This window comes from Choloepus didactylus, chromosome 2, assembly GCF_015220235.1.
Source record: "Choloepus didactylus isolate mChoDid1 chromosome 2, mChoDid1.pri, whole genome shotgun sequence".
Lineage (NCBI taxonomy): Eukaryota > Metazoa > Chordata > Mammalia > Pilosa > Megalonychidae > Choloepus > Choloepus didactylus.
Window position 1 is genome coordinate 105,727,599 of NC_051308.1, and position 18,614 is coordinate 105,746,212.

The 18,614-nt window shown below is 40.1% G+C and overlaps 1 protein-coding gene and 1 pseudogene across 1 annotated transcript; both read right to left on the minus strand.

Moving 5' to 3' along the window:
* Positions 1-1,996: 1,996 nt before the first annotated feature.
* On the minus strand, positions 1,997-4,992 carry LOC119512515 (annotated as a pseudogene).
* Positions 4,993-10,393: 5,401 nt separating this feature from the next.
* LOC119516941 (olfactory receptor 10J4) lies at positions 10,394-11,329 on the minus strand. The gene has a single exon (XM_037813478.1). The coding sequence runs from the start codon at positions 11,327-11,329 to the stop codon at positions 10,394-10,396; it is 936 nt and encodes a 311-aa protein (XP_037669406.1).
* Between the last annotated feature and the right edge of the window lie 7,285 nt (positions 11,330-18,614).

The window sequence follows — 18,614 nt, forward strand, 5'->3', positions numbered from 1 at the left end:
AGGAAAAAATATCCTAAGGCCTTCTTCTTTGTCATTAAACATTAAGCATGCTTTGTTCATTACTCTATCACATTGCACTATGGTGAGTTCTGTCTATGCTCATCTCCCCTACAGGATTGGGAAATCCTTTACTCAAGGTATGGTTCAGGATTTATCCTGACATTTTCTAAGTCTAGTGCATAGGTAAAGACTCCATGTTTATCAAATAAATGTCACTTTGCCTGCAATACTTCCCTTTTAGCTACTCAAATTTTCTTTGCCAGTTAATAACTTGTGCTTGATTTCTTTTAGCCACTTTATTCTGTTCTTAGAGAGTTTTAGGTATAGTTTGATTTTTGCCATTGCTTCTGTTAATCCTGAGAGAAGACCTGGTAGTTCTGTTATGGTCAGGAACTCAGAAGCATGTGCCTTTTGGATCAACATATCTTCTTTTGAAGGCTTTTCTGGTTAATGAGCCCACCCTTTAATTGTATGTAGTAAAGGTGTGCCCTAATGCCATGCTGCCCCAGGTCTAAAGCCCTATGTAGTCACTGATGTGCCAGCAGGTCCACGGTGCTCTAGCTCTGCTTCTTCACTGGGTGCTTTCTAAATCTCAGCCCCCCAAATCTACACTATACTTCTTGGTCAGCCTCTGCTCCGTGCTCTCTCTGGTGTCTGAGTCAGTCCCCCCAGTACCTTAGTCACATCCCCTTTCTCCCATGACTTTTTTTTTTTTTTTTTTGGCTTTTATTCTATAGATTCATACAGCATACTGGATATCTCAGTGGAGTTAAGTAAGAACAATAAAGATGTCAATGTGAATTTGACATCTCATGATCTGAATCTTAGTTTTCCTGAGTTTAGATGATTCCCACTGTCTAAAAGTTAAAGTCAAAATTCCTATGTTTAGCAAAACAGGACCATCATAATCTGACTCCCGCTTACCCTTCTGGTCTTATATTCTTTTATTTATCCCCCTCATGCCCTGGAATCTGTACACACTAAATGACTTTACATTCCCTGAACATTCCCCTTGCTTTCATACCTTTGAATATATTGTTCTTTCCCTTTGGAATTCTTTTCCACCAGCCTGTCCATCTGATGATATCTTTTGTTTTAAAACCAGCCCAGATCACCTCCTCTCTGAAGACTTCCCTGACATCTCCAACAGTTTCTCTCTTTCCTGAGTCCTCCTTTAATCCCTTGTATATACCATACCTCATAAAGTATTGAAATAATACTTTTAAATGTTTATCTTTGCCACCAGACTTTGAGCTTCTTGGAGACAGGCTTTTTCACCTTTGCTTCCTCAGGATATAGCATATAGCCTAGTTCATCATTGTTGTCTTAATTACATGCTTTCTGTATTAATGGCAGCTGAATTGACTTAGCAAGATTTTGGAATATGCCCTTAAGAGGCTGTCATTGTGGCTGACAAGATTGGAATTGCAAGGATCTCTAATTAAACTGTCTATGGTCACCGTATTTTATAAGCAGTTTTGCTAAAACCTAGGATAATTAAAGCAGCAGATGCCAGAGGACATCTATTTCCCCTGTTCTATCCCAACCTGAGGCCACTCTCCCTGCCCATAAAGACTTGCTACCTGATATGTTGGGCATAAACAAATTCCAACGAGGACCCAGCTTTGAGAAACCCTCATACTCTTAGGCAGGAAGGAAGGGATTGTGAGAAAAAAATTAAAATGTGCCCTGGATTCGGGTTCCTCAAAAGGGCGCTCTGTTGCCTTCAAGACCCCAAACAAACCAAAATGTCATATATCTTCTTCAGGTTTATCCTGTCCTCTGTTTGTTTACCCACAAACACAGGGTCAGTGCTTTACCCAGTGGTTCAATTTAAAGCTTTCAAACTCCCAGTTGGATGATCTTGCTGTTCTTTTCACTTCTTACTTACGGGGCAGGTCTCTAGGAGCCTCTGTTCCAAGGGTATATGGCTTTACTCCTCATATTCCTGTCTAGAGTAGATGCTCACAGTCTCAGAATAATGCTTTCCTACTTGTCAGGAGAGTTTTATGCCAAGAGCCCTGCAAAAAGCATCTTTAACCTCTTTGTTCCTCAGGGTGTACACTACAGGATTCATTAGGGGAGTGATGACAGTGTAGGTTACTGAGATCAGCTGATCCTGGTCCCTAGTGTTCTCTGACTTGGGCTTGAGGTAGGTAATGGAGGCACAGCCCTAGTGGACGATGACCACAGTGGGAGGCACAGGTGGCAAAGGCCTTCTTCCAGCCCTCAGCCAAGGCCATCTTGAGGATGATGGAGATGACGAGGACATAAGAGAGAAGAACCAGACCCATAGGTGCGACAAGCACCAGAACCCTGATGATCAAGGTCAGGATCTCGTGGATGGTGGTGTCAATGCAGGAGAGCTTCATCACAGGTTGGATGTCACAGAATAAGTGGGCCATCTTTGTAGCATAGAAAGGTAACCTGAATATAGATGTCCCCTGTGTCATTGCTACAGTCAGCCCAATGCTAACAATGCTAACACCAGTTGGACACACATTTCTTGTTCATGATGACAGTGTATCTTGAGGGGTTGAAAATGGCCATGTTGCTGTCAGTAGGAAGCAGTTAGCAATGCCAAAGTTTACAGATAAAACATCTGCAAGGCCCAGCCCACCAATGAGATGAACTGGCTCATATCCACAAGGCTGGAGAACATCCTCAGGAGAATGACCAATGTATATACAGTGGAAAACATGCTCAGGAGGAAGTACATGGGGGTGTGGAGACAGTGATCAATCTGGATAATGGACACAATGATGACATTGCCTGCCAGGGTGAAGACGTACAGTGCAAGGAACACCACAAAGAGGGTGAGCTGGTGCTCATGGAAGCTGGAGAAACCCTGGAAAACAAACTCAGTGATGAGAGTGTGGTTCTCTCTCTTCTTTGAGTGGTCACCAAGCCTCAAAAGAGTAAAAGCATTACATGGTCTCAATAAAGCAGTTTAAGCAGATTTTTAAGATTGATTGAACTTAGTTTTCAGCTACAAACCTGGGGATACATGCCCCAGTGGATTAAAATCAATATTTAGGTTTACTTAACTTCAGTTAATTTTCTTTTTGCTCTATGGCCATTTCCTATGCATCCCAGAATCGTATGTTTCCTTTTTTCTCACTGCATAACCATTCTCATTCCTGGTTCTTTCCTATTGTTCTTCCCAAGTAGAATGCCCTTCCTGTTTTCCTTTTTTTATTTAAGGCTTTCCAATCCTTCAAAGACTAACTCAAATTTTCATCCCTCCATGAAAGTGTACTATAAATCCATGTTTATTTGGGTTATTTTCTATCTTCATCAGCATTACACTCTTGTCACACAAACCCTATGTGACTTTATTACACCTTTTACATCTTTGTGCATCTCACTAGTTGAGGGTTCTACATGAATTAAATGCTTGAAAACAATTGTTTAAGGATTGACTGGAGTCATATTTTCTTCCATGACTCTGAATAATCTCCTTGCACATCCTTTAGGAAACAGAAGCAGAGCAGAGTCAGAGAGCTTCATCTTGTTTTCAAGAAGAAAAAGGCAACCCAACCACCACCATCCTCTCCCCACTGCTGTCTGAATGATGGAAGTCTGGGGACAGTTAACAGCACTGAGTCATGTATGCAATAAACTATGCTACATCTTTACCTTCCCTAAACTACAAGGTAAATTTATAGCCAGTACAATTTGTGGCTAGGTGTACACTTACTCTGAAGATGTAAACAATTGTAGCAGGGAAGATGTAACAAATTCAAGTATCCCTTAACTAAAGCAAAGGCAGACCCTGAATATTAAAACCAGAGATATACCAAGGGTGCATCATTTTGTAGGAAGATGGTGATCAGTCCAATTTAAGTAATATTTCATATTTTCATACCTTTAAACATTAAGCTCTGGTAAGGTATTTGAATTATATTCTGATTTGCTTATGCATATTCAGAAAAAGACTTTTTGCATAAAGTAAAACACATCTGTGGTACAGGTTAGTAGGCAAGGAGACCTTCAAGTTTACAGCAGTTTATTTAAAAGAAGTTGAGAATCAGTTGTTAATCATTTACACTAAGATTGCTAAAGGAAAATAAAACTGGAAAAGAAAATATTTCCAATACAGAAAATCATTTGACACTGCAATATATGGCTAAGATATTTATCATCTGCAAGGCTGTTGGGCATAAACTAGACCGTGGCCCAGCCTCTGGAATAGCACCTTTAGGGTGAAGCTTGGAATGTGTGACAGTGCGTTTGATTGTTACAATGGCGGGCACAGGTGCAACTTGCAATTAATGATGCAAAATGTCCAGCAATACTTGGGTCAGTCCCATCCAAGGAAGGACTGTCCTGTTTCAAATACCAATAGGGTTCTCTTTGAGAAACAAGGGGCTAGAGTGTCACCTGATCTGCTGAAGTCTGTCTTGAGTTAGAAGAATGGATGCTATGACCTTGTTAGCATCCTCCACTCTTGGCCCCTATAGTTCTTCAAAGGAAAAAAAGGGAAGGAGGAGCAAGCACATCCATATGAGACCTCCTAGCTGTGACAAGAGCTGTTCATATTACAATAAGTTAAACTCAGACCAAGGGTGAAAAGCCTCATTTCATTTCCTCTTTTATAGAGCTCTTACATGTCTCTGTTTAATACAGAGGTGTAACAGAAGAGCTGGGCTGAAAGAGCCTGAGCAGAAAAGACAGAAATGCTGGACCCCCTTGGTCACAATGTGCAAGTGCAGGGTAAAGGAAGGTGCCAAAGAGTCCCTGTGGCAGGGGATGAGGCTGAGCGGGCAGTGGATAAACCCCTTCTAGGAAGAATGTGATCAGACTTAGGAGACATGCACATCCCTGACAGCCTGACTGTGTGAAGAAGTGTTTGAAGCCAGAGAAGAGGCTCTGCAAGGAACAGCCAGTGGAGCTCCTGTGTCACTTCCTGAAGACAGCCTGAAACCCACTGTCTGTCTGGGAGGATGCAGACAGCAGGTACCTGGGGACCTCATTAAGTGTGGGACTCATTACCCAATCTCAGGGTTAGCATTTTGGGATCCTGGGAGACATTTTTGCTTCAAGAAGGAACAACAATAGGAGGAGCTGGTTTATTTAGTAGAGTTTAACTTATCTGAATAATCAGATTGCATTTATTTTTTTACAGATGTGCCTTGGAAATCCATAGTTACAAATCTAGGACTTTTACCCTTTAGGCAGAAACTCTGCCTAGTGTGTGACTCTGGTTTTCTCTTTGGAATAAAAGTAGTCAAATCTGGCTAGGGTCTTTCAGAGAGAATTCCATGCTGCCTGTTTTTCTGCCTTGTGGCAGCACTGGAAATTCAGTCAATAGACTAGAGAATCTTCTCTTGGGGGATAGGAAACAGAATTGAGTCTTTGAACACTATTCCCTTGGCCTACAATTGCCTTCCCTTCTCCATTTGGCAAACATTTACTAGTCTGTCAAGACCCAACTCAAAATTCACTTCCCCCTGAAGGCTTTCCATGAGTCAGTTTATTGCTTCTTTAGCATTTTTGCTTACTCTGATATGTGGTGCTTATCTTTAAACATTAAATATATGCTAGGCCCTGTGCTAGCTGCTGAGAACACAGAAATGAATGAGATGCTGAATCAACCTTTGAGGAGCTCACCATTTTTTTGCAGGTGATAGACAATTATAATAACATGAAATGAATACCAAATGCAAGTGTGGCAGGGAGGAGACATTCCTTGATTAGACTCAAGTTAATTATGGAAAATCACATTGTATAGGTAAAGTGAGGTTAGATTACAAAAGATTTTAGAGTGTTTAGATTTTACCACTTTTAAGGGCCTTCCAGGTGATTCTCATTTAACTCTCCTGTTCATGGGCTTCAAAGTCCCTCAGCAATGGCCTCTTATGGAAATGAACTTCTTTACCATCAGCCACCTTGTGCCCTTTTCCTGTCTATCTGGTGTTTTTGCTTCCCTGCTAGAAAAAAAGACATACTCAGCACTGGGATTTGGTAGACTGATGGTGAAGCAGTGTGAAGACGGATTTCAGGCTGGTGAGAAGAGGCTGGAAACCAACTATGCTGCTGATGCAACCAGGCCAGAGATAATTGGGGCTGGTCTGGAGGGGTGGCCATGGGCCCGGAGAGGCGGGACAGATGTGAGAGACATTTCAGGAGAATCAACAGGGCTTGCAGCTGAATGAATGTGTGGATCAAGGGAGAGGAAAGCACTAGTCATCTCATAAACTACTCTTGGCAGGTTCATTCATGCCAACTCCCTGATTATTCATAAATATGCATAGCTTCCTGTTATAACAGATGAATCAGATGAAATGAATCTCTGTATTAATGGTCCATCATTAGATAAGATTGGTGACTATGGGATCCCAACAGGAAAGGAGTAGAGTTGAGCAAAATAGCTTAATGTATTATGATGCCATTGCTTTGGAACAGATTAGGAAGTTTTTAGAAATGGGCCACTGGGCAGATGGTGTGGCAATGTGGTGCCCGGGGAAAGGAGAGGTATTCAGCTTCCGTCAACTAATAGTTATTGTGCACCTGTGCACATTTTTACCTCACTTAATCTTCTGAATCACCCTGTGATATCAGTACTATTATCACCATTTTACAGTTAAGAGATGTTTAAGGAACTTATTCTGCCATCAACAGTATATAGATTGGAATTTGTTGCTAGACAGAAATGAGGGGTGACTATAGAAATAAAGCTGGCTAATAAGTCAGCAGAATAAGCTGTGAGCTCTTCCAGTTCTATGGACTGCTTTATTTGGGGGCAACATTCAAGAAGTTTTTATTATAGTTTACCTATGACGTTCAATTTAATTTAGGTTCCTGGGTCCAAATCTCCAAATGATGTTTCAGAATTATCAATGGTAGTCTTCCAGAGCCCCAGGGAGAACTCACAACAGATTTAACTGAGGTCAACATTATTCCTGAAGTTATGTCCACTCTCATACCCATCCCTCACCCCATTCTTGTCACTGGGACCTGGAGTTTCCAACCCTTCTGAATGTGAAAACTCCTTTGAAATTTTAAAAAATTTCATGGATTCCCCTATTGATAATGGTTGTACTATTGGTAACTATTGATAGAAAAAAATAAATTATGAGAAAGAGAACTATGACTTTAGTAATTGGGGCTTTCAAATGAATTATGGTCTAATCAAAAATAATTGCATGTATTTATGCAAATATTTATTCAGCCTGCATACAAGACTTGATACACATATGAATCCTGGGAGTCCTTGCAGTGACTATGAGGCAACTAGGGGCAGAAGAGGGAACAATGCTATGAGAAGCAGTTGGTGGACTAGTAGGTGGGTAGAACATAAGGAGAGTGAGTCTGGGGTAGAAATGCAGACATGTGGCTGGTGGTTTTTTAACCCATGGCAGGTGCAGTCAGGAATTAATTCTAGGTAATTCTAGAAAGTAATTCTATGGAGAATAGATTTTAGTGCACCCTGGGAATAGGGACTATGGGGGGAGCCCATTTATAAAGTCAGGGCTTCCTGGGGAGAGGGAACTTTTCTGCAAATGAGAATGTTATTTTTAAAATTGGGACTCTGCATCCACATCAAGGGTAACTTGATGTTGACTTCAGAGTGACCTAGAGAGAAATGTGGGGAGGGGGTGCCTAAGAACACTCACAGGTGCTGTTGCATGCCATATGCCAGGGAATGTTATGTCCATAAACTTGTTGACACCTCACAGTAACCTTAGGAGGTAGATATTATCAGCCCCACTGTGCATATAGGAAAGGTCGGGGAGGTTAAGTAATTTTCCCTAGGTTATAAATTAATTAAATGTGGACCTAGGATTAAGACACATGCTTCTCTTGCTCCAAAGCCTATGCTCTGTCTACAATATCATATTGCTTAACTTCTACCTTAAGGGCATTGGTTCTTAGAAGTGAATTTTGGTTCCTTTGTTTCCTTTCCTCTTTGGGGCTGTGCTGAGTGGAGAAAGAATGCATCAAGATATTTGAGAAATAAGAACAACATTCCAATGTGCAATTTCTGAACTTCCAGACCAATTTCCAAAGTCTAAAGAAATCCCCAAATTAGGATTTGAGATATGGGTGAATCCACAATTTATGGGGCTCCTTCTCCTCATCTTTAATTACTGCTGAGGTTTGAATCACGTACCCTACATTGCCATAGTTTTAAATCCTGATTCTGCCACATACTAGCTGTGTGACTTTGGGGAAGTTAATTAATCTAAGTGGGCCTCAGTTTCTTTATCTATACCACAAGGATAATAAAATACCTTCCTCATGAATTATACTGCAGATTAAATGAGGAAAGTGCTTAAAATAATGTATGGCTTTTAGGTTGCATTTAATAAATGTACCAAAAAGGAGTATCATGAAAAGGGTCAAACAAACTGAAAGTCATAAAATAATAAAAGAGAAAGAGGGAGAGGCCTTCTTGCTGATGCTAATTGTATTTTAACTGTCCACATGTCCTCCTTCCTTTCTTCCTTTCTTCCCTCCTTCCCTCCCTCCTTCCTTCCCTCCTCCCTTCCTTCATTCCTTCCTTCATTCATCCTTTCCTTCTTTTAATAAATAATCATTGAGCATCTACTATGTACCAAGCATTATTCTAGAGAGGAGCCTGAGTGCTTGCTCCATGGCTGTAGATAGCACCTTACTTAGCTCTGGTTCCCTTGGAAGCAGAGCCTGAAATAGGGATCTGGTGTTAGGGATTAACTGAGAGAATACGCTTAGGAAAAATGGAGTGAGGGAAGCAGGATGGGGCAGGGAAAAAGGCTAAGCAAGGATATGGTCTTTCCTGGAGTCTAACTTCAGCCTGATTCCACAGAGGACTGTAGAATGGCACCCTAGAGTTGGTGCTCTACTGAGGCAAGGAGGGGCACAGCCTTTTCCACTTTCTGTGTTAGTCAGTCATTAGCTTGGACTGCCCCTCAGTGACGTACAGTCAACCTTCAAGGAAGCTCCTCTTCAGCCAAAGGCAATTCCTCAGAAAGAGGGCAGCTATCAGAAGTTATCATCCCAAGGCTCACATCAGTTGAGAATGGCTGCATCAGCCTGGCAAAGGGAATCTGGGCAGGGCAACACAGAGCCCGAGCTATGGGGCATGAGAAGGGGAGAGTATGAAAGATGTGAGTCATTCTTTTGTTATTGTCAAATATTCAAGAAGCCATTTTATATGCAATTTTATTGAGATATATTCACATACCATACAGTCATCCAAAGTGTACATTCACTTGTTCACAGTACCATCATATAGTTGTACATTAATCACCACAATCGATTTTTGAACATTTTCATTTCTCCAAAATCAAGAAAAAAAATAAAAGTAAAAAAGAACACCCAAAACATCCCATATCCTCCACTCACCACCCCCCATTATTCACTTACTTTTTGTCCCCATTTTTCTACTCATTTGTCCATGCACTCGTTAAAGGGAGTGTGAGCCACAAGGTTTTCATAATCACATGGTCACACTGTATAGGCTATATAGTTATACAATCATCTTGAAGAATCAAGGATACTGAGTTACAGTTCAACAGTTCAGGTATTTCCTTCTACCTTTCCAGTACACTAAAAACTAAAAAAGGATATCTATATAATGCATAAGAATAACCTCCTGAATGTCCTCTTGACCCTATTTGAAATCTCTCAGCCACTGAAACTTTATTTTGTTTCATTTTGCTTCCTCCTTTTGGTCAAGAAGGGTATCTCAATCCTATGATGCCAGGTCCAGGTTGACACCAGGAGTCATGTCCCATGTTGTCAGGAGATTGACACCCCTGGGAGTCATATCCCACGTAGGGGAGAGGGCAGTGAATCCACCTGCTGAGCTGAGGAAGTAATTTTTAAAGTTTTTGGTCAAGCTGCTCAAAATTTAAACTTCTCAACCAGCTTGTAAACTGACTGAGACTATATTCCACATAGCTGTCTAGAATACATAGGCACCAAGTGAATAATTAATGGAGTGAATTTTCTTTAATCATGGTGTAAAATATAGCATTCTAAGTATTATGTGCAAACAATGGAGAATCTGTCATATTTAGTGCCTCTGATTTTCATGCCAGTGCCAACTTCAGCATATACAAATTCCTATGACATGATACTATATAACCTTCCCAACCTTTCTGCTGGTTTACAATACCTTGTGCCAAGGTAACAGGAATAATATCTAACAAAATGGTACAGCACCTGGATGTGCTTTATCTTATTTGATTTTCATCCAGTTTGGTAATTACATCCATCAGGCTTGGCAAATCCAACCACCTTTCATTAACCTTTTCCTCCCTTGTTTCATTCTATCCCTCTCTTTCCCAGACTCTTCCCAGACTGGATACTTGGTGCTGTCATACCATCTCTTACCTGACTGGATCCCTTACTGTGAAACCTCACCAAACTCTTCCACTTTATTGTTATTGACACTGACCAACACCTAAGAGATGGGCTTTCTGCCCACAGCTCTGAGCAAGGCATCCTTGACCTCTTTGTTCCTCAGGCTGTATACAACAGGGTTCAGTAGGGGGGTGATAACAGTGTAAGTCACAGAGATAAGTCTGTCCTGAAGGGAATTTTGGGATTTGGGTTTTAGGTAAATAAAGGAGGTGCAGCCGTAGTGGACAATGACCACTGTGAGGTGTGAGGCACAGGTGGCAAAGGCCTTTTTCTGGCCCTCAGCTGATGCAATCTTGAGGATGGTGGTGACGATCAGGACATAGGAGATGAAGATCAGGACCATGGGCAGAACAAGGACACACAGACTGATGAGCAAAGTGATAAGCTCCTTGATGGTAATGTCAGAACATGAGAGCTTCATTAGGGGCCGGATGTCACAGAAGAAGTGGGAGATAACATTGGCATCACAGAAGGGCAGGCTGAACACGGAAGACACCTGGATGATGGCTGTGCTCAGCCCAATGCTCCAGGATCCACTTGCCAATTGTATGCAAGTCATTTTGCTCATGATGATTGAATACCGGAGGGGGTTGCAGATGGCCACGTAGCGATCATACCCCATGGCTGTGAGCAGGAAGCAGTTATTGACACCAAACATGAGATAGAAGAAGAGCTGTGTGGCACAGCCTGGAATGGAGATGGCTAGCTGAGGGCTGAGGAGACTGGACAGCATGCGGGGAATGATGGCCACAGTATAGCAGGTCTCAGAAATGGACAGCACACTCAGGAAGAAGTACATGGGGGTGTGAAGTTGACGGTTGCGGTGGATAACCGTCAAGATGACAGCATTACTGGCCAGGGTCAACAGGTACAAGAGCAAAAAGACCACAAAGAGGATGAGTCTGTTCTGCTGCCCAAAAATGGAGAAACCTTCAAAGGTAAACTCTGTCACCACTGTGAAATTGGACCTTGACATTGAAGAGAATCTGGGTCTGAAAGAGATGAAGTGGTGGGAGGGTTGAGCATCCAGCCTGAAAACAGTAGGCTGGTCCAGTGTCATCATCAGCTCTGGCACACTTCAGACAATGGCCAGGTATTTGGAGTCACCTCTCAGGGTCCTCAGCCCAGGGATTGGGGAGTGACGTAATGGTGGGGAAAAAGAGAGTAATTTTGTAAAAGAACTAGTGGAAAAACTTAGCCAGCCAGGGTAGAAGCAGATGTCGATTAGAGAAGGTATTAGACTGAGTATGCTTAGCTCTGGAACTCCACCTCGACTCACCTGGCTTAGATTGGCAATGATCTTCATGTGTCAAGAACCTGGGTCAAGCCAGGGGCAGAGCTCTGTGCGTGGGGTTATGCCAGAAGGTAAGAGGCCAGCTCCAGCTCTCTCTGAAAGGGTAAACCCCGGTAAACAATACTATCCCCTCTCAAGGTTCAGAATCAAAAGGACTGATGTTTGAAATAAGGCAGTGAGATGAGACACTGCTATTTTTCCTAGAGGAAAGTCTAGTAGGTGAAGCCAGGACATTCAGCACCAGAGCCAACTCTCTTTGCAACCCTCTTCCCTTCCTATGGCCCCAAAGTTAAACCACCTGTTTTAATACCCAAATGTCCGTCCTTCGGTGTGGAAGGTCGTTTCTGCTTTTATTCTCTAGTCTCTAGTTAAGCACGATAAAGACTTGGAAATGTTTAATCATTTGAAATACTAGTAATTATAAGAAAAGGGTAATAACAACAACAAAATGTTTATAGGAATCTTCAGCTTTAACCTCAATGTAAATTGAGGGATACGTGATGATTTTTTTTTTTTTTTTTGCTTACTTCACCTATCTTCATTTGCTCATCTAAAAAAAACAGACAATAAAAATATCTACTTTATAGGGTTGCTCTGAAGATTCTATGAATTATTATATGTAAATTGACTAGTGCAGTTATTGATACATAACAGGAAGATAATACATTAAATTTTGCTTCTCCTTCATCTGACCTCTCTATCCATGCTCCCCATAAATCTGGGTTCTACTTGTATGCTAGGCTCATCCAAACACATACTCTGTGTTTCTCTCTTTCATATTCACGGTCATTGTCATTAATTTCTCCAACCCCCATTGTTCAGAAAGTCCAATTCTCACTTTCCCCACACCATCCACTTTTCTATTTCTAGATCCTGAAATGTATGGGAATGAGGGTGGTCCAAAATCAAACACTCCTGTGTTCAAACCCCAGACCCACTTACTTCATGTGTGGCCTTGGAAATGTTCTCTCATCTCTTTAGGCTTCAGTTTCCTCACCTGTCAAATGGAGACAATATTAATATCTACCTCAGAGGACTGATTGGAGGATTACACAAGAAGGTGCCTGTAAGGCACTTAGCAGAGAACATGGCATAGAGGATGGCATCAATAAATAGTAACTGTTGATCAAGATGATCATAGCTTTCAAAACATGATTATTTTAGGCCATTGTTTTAACTTCAATGCTTCACATAGAATGACTTCTAAAGTGGTCTTCATCTAGCTAACACCTGTGTAATACCTTGCAGTTTAGAGAATGATCTTCTGTCGGTAGATACATGGAGAAAAAGAGATAGCAGGAAAGGAAACACAAGTTTCAAGCAGGGATGGAATCCCAAGGATGGAGTATGGGTGTGGATGTTGATTGGCACGGGTAAGCTGTCTCCAATCCCCACCCTCATCCATGGCTGAAGCAATTCTGCAGGAATCCCTGTGTCCAGAACTGCCTGCACACATCAAACACTGATGCTTCAACTAGTCATCCAATAACCATCTGGTTCAGATCAGTGCAGGAAAAAGGAGGAAATGTAGGGGATTTCTATTTTCAGGGAAAATGATTTTTCCATTTTAAAAGGGGAAAATTGGGTTCATTCAACACGAGTCAGATGTGCCATTTCTTGCCTCTGTGTTTTGCATACAAGGAGTGTGACAGAGGGTGGTACATGACAGTATTCCCCTGAATCAGTCAATATGACACCACAACAGGAGACCAAACTGACAAATTAAACCCTTTGAAAGCTCAGCCTTTGAGATGCTTCAGGACTAGTGCCCTGATAACCCTTTCTGAATGGTTCCCTCTGTATTCATAATGCTTTTATTCTCTAAGTTTTGCATATTCTAACTGTATATTCATTTTTTCCACTTGACAATATTCTATGGAAGACAAGGGTCATGAGGCCACATCCAGTCACAGAACAAGAATTCATGCTTCATTGACTCATGGCGTATGACTTACAACTCCCTTGGCAGGGTGGAGGCTCGTTCAGGATTCAGAGGGCGAGGCTCCAATGTGTAGAGCAGCGATGCTCAGGACACCCCTTTTGTTGTGGCAGACACAGCACCCAGAGAATCCTCCAAAGGGGAGGACTAGGAGAAAACCATAGAACCCACCAGAGTCTGTGAGTTCATTCCTTTCCTTAATTGATCAGAACTGGGTGTAGCAAACAGGGACAGAAAACAGCAGCAGGCTCTCCTTTCTCCCCCTTGGCCCTGCCTCTTTAAGTCTGGGTAGCATGCTGTCAGAGAGGACCATTCTCCTGTGCCCCAGAGCTCCTGAGTCCCTCTCCCCAAAGTCACAATGTGTCCCCAAGGAAACAATAGCAAAATCCAAAGCCCTGATGTCTGAGGATCTCATTATAGAAGGGGATCATCAAGATAATCACATAGATGGTACTTAGACCATCTGAGGTTTCCCCTCAGGAATAAAACCATTGCATCATGGTATGGTCCTACTCTGTTCAGTGGATCAAAAGGAACCTCATGACCACCAATGCAGAGGGGGCCCCAGAACCCAACCATGTTTAAGGGTGTAGCTTCATTAGGCAAGTCACAACACTGGGGTCTCTATGTCCTCAGAGCTGAAGGATCTATGTCTGAGGCCCCTTCCAGTTGGAATGGTCTAGGAACTGTGGCTCATTCATTTATTGACTTTATTGGATATCTCTCAATTGCCAGGCACATGGAATATAGCAGAAACTGGGGACACCACATCTGTATTACATGCCATTTTTTATTTATACTGTTTTCTTTACTTTTGTACCTCAATTTCTATTATTATTTGCGTCTACTTTGAGTACTTTGTTGTTCTTTTTCAGGCTTCATGAATTAAAACCTTCATTTATTTATTTTCATTCTTGTTTTCAATAAAATATACAAAGGTATAAATTTTTTTTTCTGAGAACTCCTTTGGGTATGCTTTGTTGATTTTGACATGCAGTGCTTTTGCTGTATTTTAGTAAACATTTTAAAAAATTTCATTTTTAGTTCTTCTTTAACCCATGGTTTATATAGATGCTCATTTTACTTAATGGAGGAGTAAAGAACTCAGACCCTAGAATCTTAATGCTTGGGTTGTGTCCCACTCTGCTACCTACTGGCTTTGTGACCTTGTACAAGTTGCTTAACTTCTCTGTGCCTCAATTTCCTCATTTGTAAAATGGAGGGAATTAGTATCTACCTCCCACAGTTGTTGTAAGTATTAAATGAGCAAATATTTGAAAGTGCTTAGAATAATGACTGGCATAGAATAAGTGCTATGCAAGTTGTTTATTAAGTAAAATTCAGATCTACCAGGTAATGGAGAAGGGCTTGGCTACCTTTTTTTGTTGTTGTTGATTTCCTACTTTTTTGCATTGTGGTCCATGAAAATTATTTATATAATATCAATGATTAATAATTTGTTGAGGCATTCCTTGGGGCCAAAAGAAGGAACCTTCTCTGTACATAGGTTACAGAGTCTTAGAGCAGACTGGTTAATTGTATAAATACACCCCTTAAGCCTTATTAACACTTTGGTTATTTTATGTTAGTCAGTGTTTAAAAGAGGTGTGTTAATATCTTCTACTATGATTGTTTGTCAATTTACCCCTTTAGTTTTATCAGTTTTTGTATAATGCATTTTGAAGCTATGTTGCTAGAATCTTATACATTCACGAATGGAATATCTTTCTGATGAATTATTTTATTTATCAATACTGCAAGTCCCTTAGTGGTTTTCACTTTCAATAATATTTTGTCTGATATTAGTAATGATACATCTACTTTCTTTTTGTTAGCTTTTGCCTAGATACCTTTTACAACCTCTTTATCTTCAACCTTGCTGGGTGATATTTTTTAATATGTGTTTTATAAATAGAGTAATGTCAGATTGTTCAAATTCAGTGTGAGAACCTGTTTCAATTGATTAGTTAATCCATTCACATTTATTATTATTAAAGAAATTGTTAGATATTGCTATCTTATTTTCTATTTTCCATTTATTATGATTGCCTAATCTCTTTTTGTTTGATTAATTTTTTATTCATTCCACTTTTTTCTGATGAGAATGCTAACCAGAATATTTCTTTTCATCCAGCAGTTACATTTAATTGTTGCAATTTAATTTTATTTTTAATAAATAATCCAAATATAGAATTAAAAATGTGAAACAATACTACACTAAAAAATTAGTTCTCTACAAACACTTTATCTCTTTTGCCTGCTTCTTATATTATGTGCCATCACATTTCTTTTATATTTTATATTATATGTATACAATGCTATTTCTTGATTCCTAACTTTTAGACATTATCTTTTGACTTCTTAGCTCATGTATAATGCCATCTATGTACACATGAACACAAGCACACACACAAATACCTCTCTCATCCTCCCAGTAAAAACTGTCTATTTTAAGAACATGCATTATGATATGCAAATGTTATTCACAGCTGAGCCATGCAGCATATTATAAGTGCACATCTTTTGTACCATTTTTGTTTTCTCACATTTTAGTAATTGAACCCTTTTATTTGTTTAGTTTTCTAAGTATCTATAATGAATTCATCCTCAAACTTTCCACTACAGCTGTAAAATCCTTTCTCCATAGACATAATCAAATATATTAGGTAGTCTCTCCAAATCATCTATCTATCTATCTATCTTAAGACCCCTAATCTGGAGTTGTCTTTCTTCCTACTTGAATTGGATTACTCTCTAGGATATGGTTCTAATTATGGAGATTTCTTTTACCAGCATTCTGAGATTCCCTTTGTTTCTCTCCTGGGTTAGTCGCCCTATTTCCTGGATCCCTCATTCTGATGGAACACTTCTTCAGTAGCTTCCTGAGAATGAGAACATGGGATGTAAATTTCTTGAAATATTGTAGGTCTGAAAATATCTTTATCATATCCACATATGCTTTGAGTAGTTTGCTGAATGTATTAATACATCTTGGAAAAATTTTCTCCCAAAATATTGAAAGCATTGCTTCATTTTTTTCTAACTTGTAGCGTAGTTGTTAAAAAGTCTAATTTCCTTAGAATTCCAGTCCATTGTGTATTTTTTTAAAATTCAGTTTTACTGAGATACATTCACATACCATATAGTCATCCATGGTGTACAATCAACTGTTCACAGCACCATCATATAGCTGTGCATTCATCACCCCAGTCCATCCTTGAACATTTTCTTTACACCAGAAAGAACAAAAATAGGAGTAAAAAATAAAAGTTGAAAAGTACATTCAAATCACCCCCCCCATCCCACCCTGTTTTTCACCTAGCCCTTGTCCCCATTTTTCCACTCATCCATCCATACACTGGATAAAGGGAATGTGATCCACAGGCTTTCCCAATCATGCTGTCACCCTTTGTAAGCTACATAGTTATACAATTGTCCCCAAGAGTTAAGGCTACTGGTAGTTTCAGGTATTTACTTCTAGCTATTCCAATACACTAAAACCTAAAAAGGGGTATCTATATAGTGCATAAGAATGTCCACCAGAGTTACCTCTTTACTTCATTTGAAATCTCTCAGCCACTGAAACTTTGTTTCATTTCGCTTCCCTCCTTTGGTCAAGATGTTCTCAATCCTGCGATGCTGGGTCCAGGCTCATCCCCAGGAGTCATATCCTGTATTGCCAGGGAAATTTAAACCCCTGGGAGTCAGGTCCCAAGTAGCAAGGAGGCAGTGAGTTCACCTGCCGAGTTGGCTTAGCTAGAGAGAGAGAGAGGACCACATCTGAGCAGCAAAGGGGTACTCAGGGGGAGACTCAGGCACAATTATAAGCAGGTTAGCCTCTCTTTTGCAGTATTTCTGTATGTTTTTTTCTCCCTTTCTCATTATGGAAGTTTTTAGCATTTTATTTTACCCTAGTGCTTTGATATTACATGATGGTAGGATGCTCTTCGACATGTGGACACATCTGTTTTTTTTTCCCCACTATGCTACTCACTCAATCTGGCATTCAAGTTCTTCAGTTTTTTAAAAAAATATTCTTTTTACTGATGTTGCCTGTCCTGTATTTTCTCTGTTTGCTCATTCTGGAACTCATATTTGTTGGACATTATGGCTCTTCTTTTGATCCTCACGTTTTCTACTCTGTCTCTTTTATTATCTAACTTTTTTCTTTTTGCTGCACTTTTGGAAGATTTACTCAATATGGTCTTCCAATTTTTGAATTTATTTATTCATATATTTATTTAAAGAAGTGGCTTATTTTCCAAATATTTCTTTTTATGGAAACCTGCTTTTATTTCATGGATGCATTCTATTCTCTAGTATCTTTGAGGATATTAAATATATGTATACATATACACATATGTTTTTGAAATTTTTCCTCTTCTGTGATGGCCTCTCTTTGTTCTAATTTCCTTCTTATTTTTTTTTTTTTTGTTTCAGTGTTGTTTTCCATTTTAGAAACCACCTTGACTGTCCATTCATATTTTTTTTTAATTTTATTTTGAAATAAATTCAAAGTTATGGGAACAGTTGCAAAAACAATACAAACCCCATACACAGAACTCCAGCATACCCTGACCCTCCCCCGATACCCCATCCATCAACTTTAACATGCTGTCACACCACCACTTCTCTTTCCCTCCCTCCCTCCCTATCTGTCAACCATCATCTATTGCTCTGTCTTCTGTACACATGAGAGCAAGCTGCACACATCCTTGAACAAACACTATAATTCACATATACAATTCCCATGAACAAGAACATTCTTTTATGCAATTCCATGAAGGACAACTAAGAAGCTGAAGAAATTAAATGTTGATAGAAAGCTTACATTCTATATTTCCTTTTTTTTTTTTTTTTCTTATGTCTCAACTATGTCCCTTTGAGTCTCCTCTCCTCCATCCAGGATCATCCTTGGCATTCAATTGTCATCTATTTAGACTGTTCTTTTTTTTTTTTCAATTGTGGAAAATATATATACAGCCTAAATCTTCCCATTCCACCCCTCCCTAGCATTCCATTACTAGG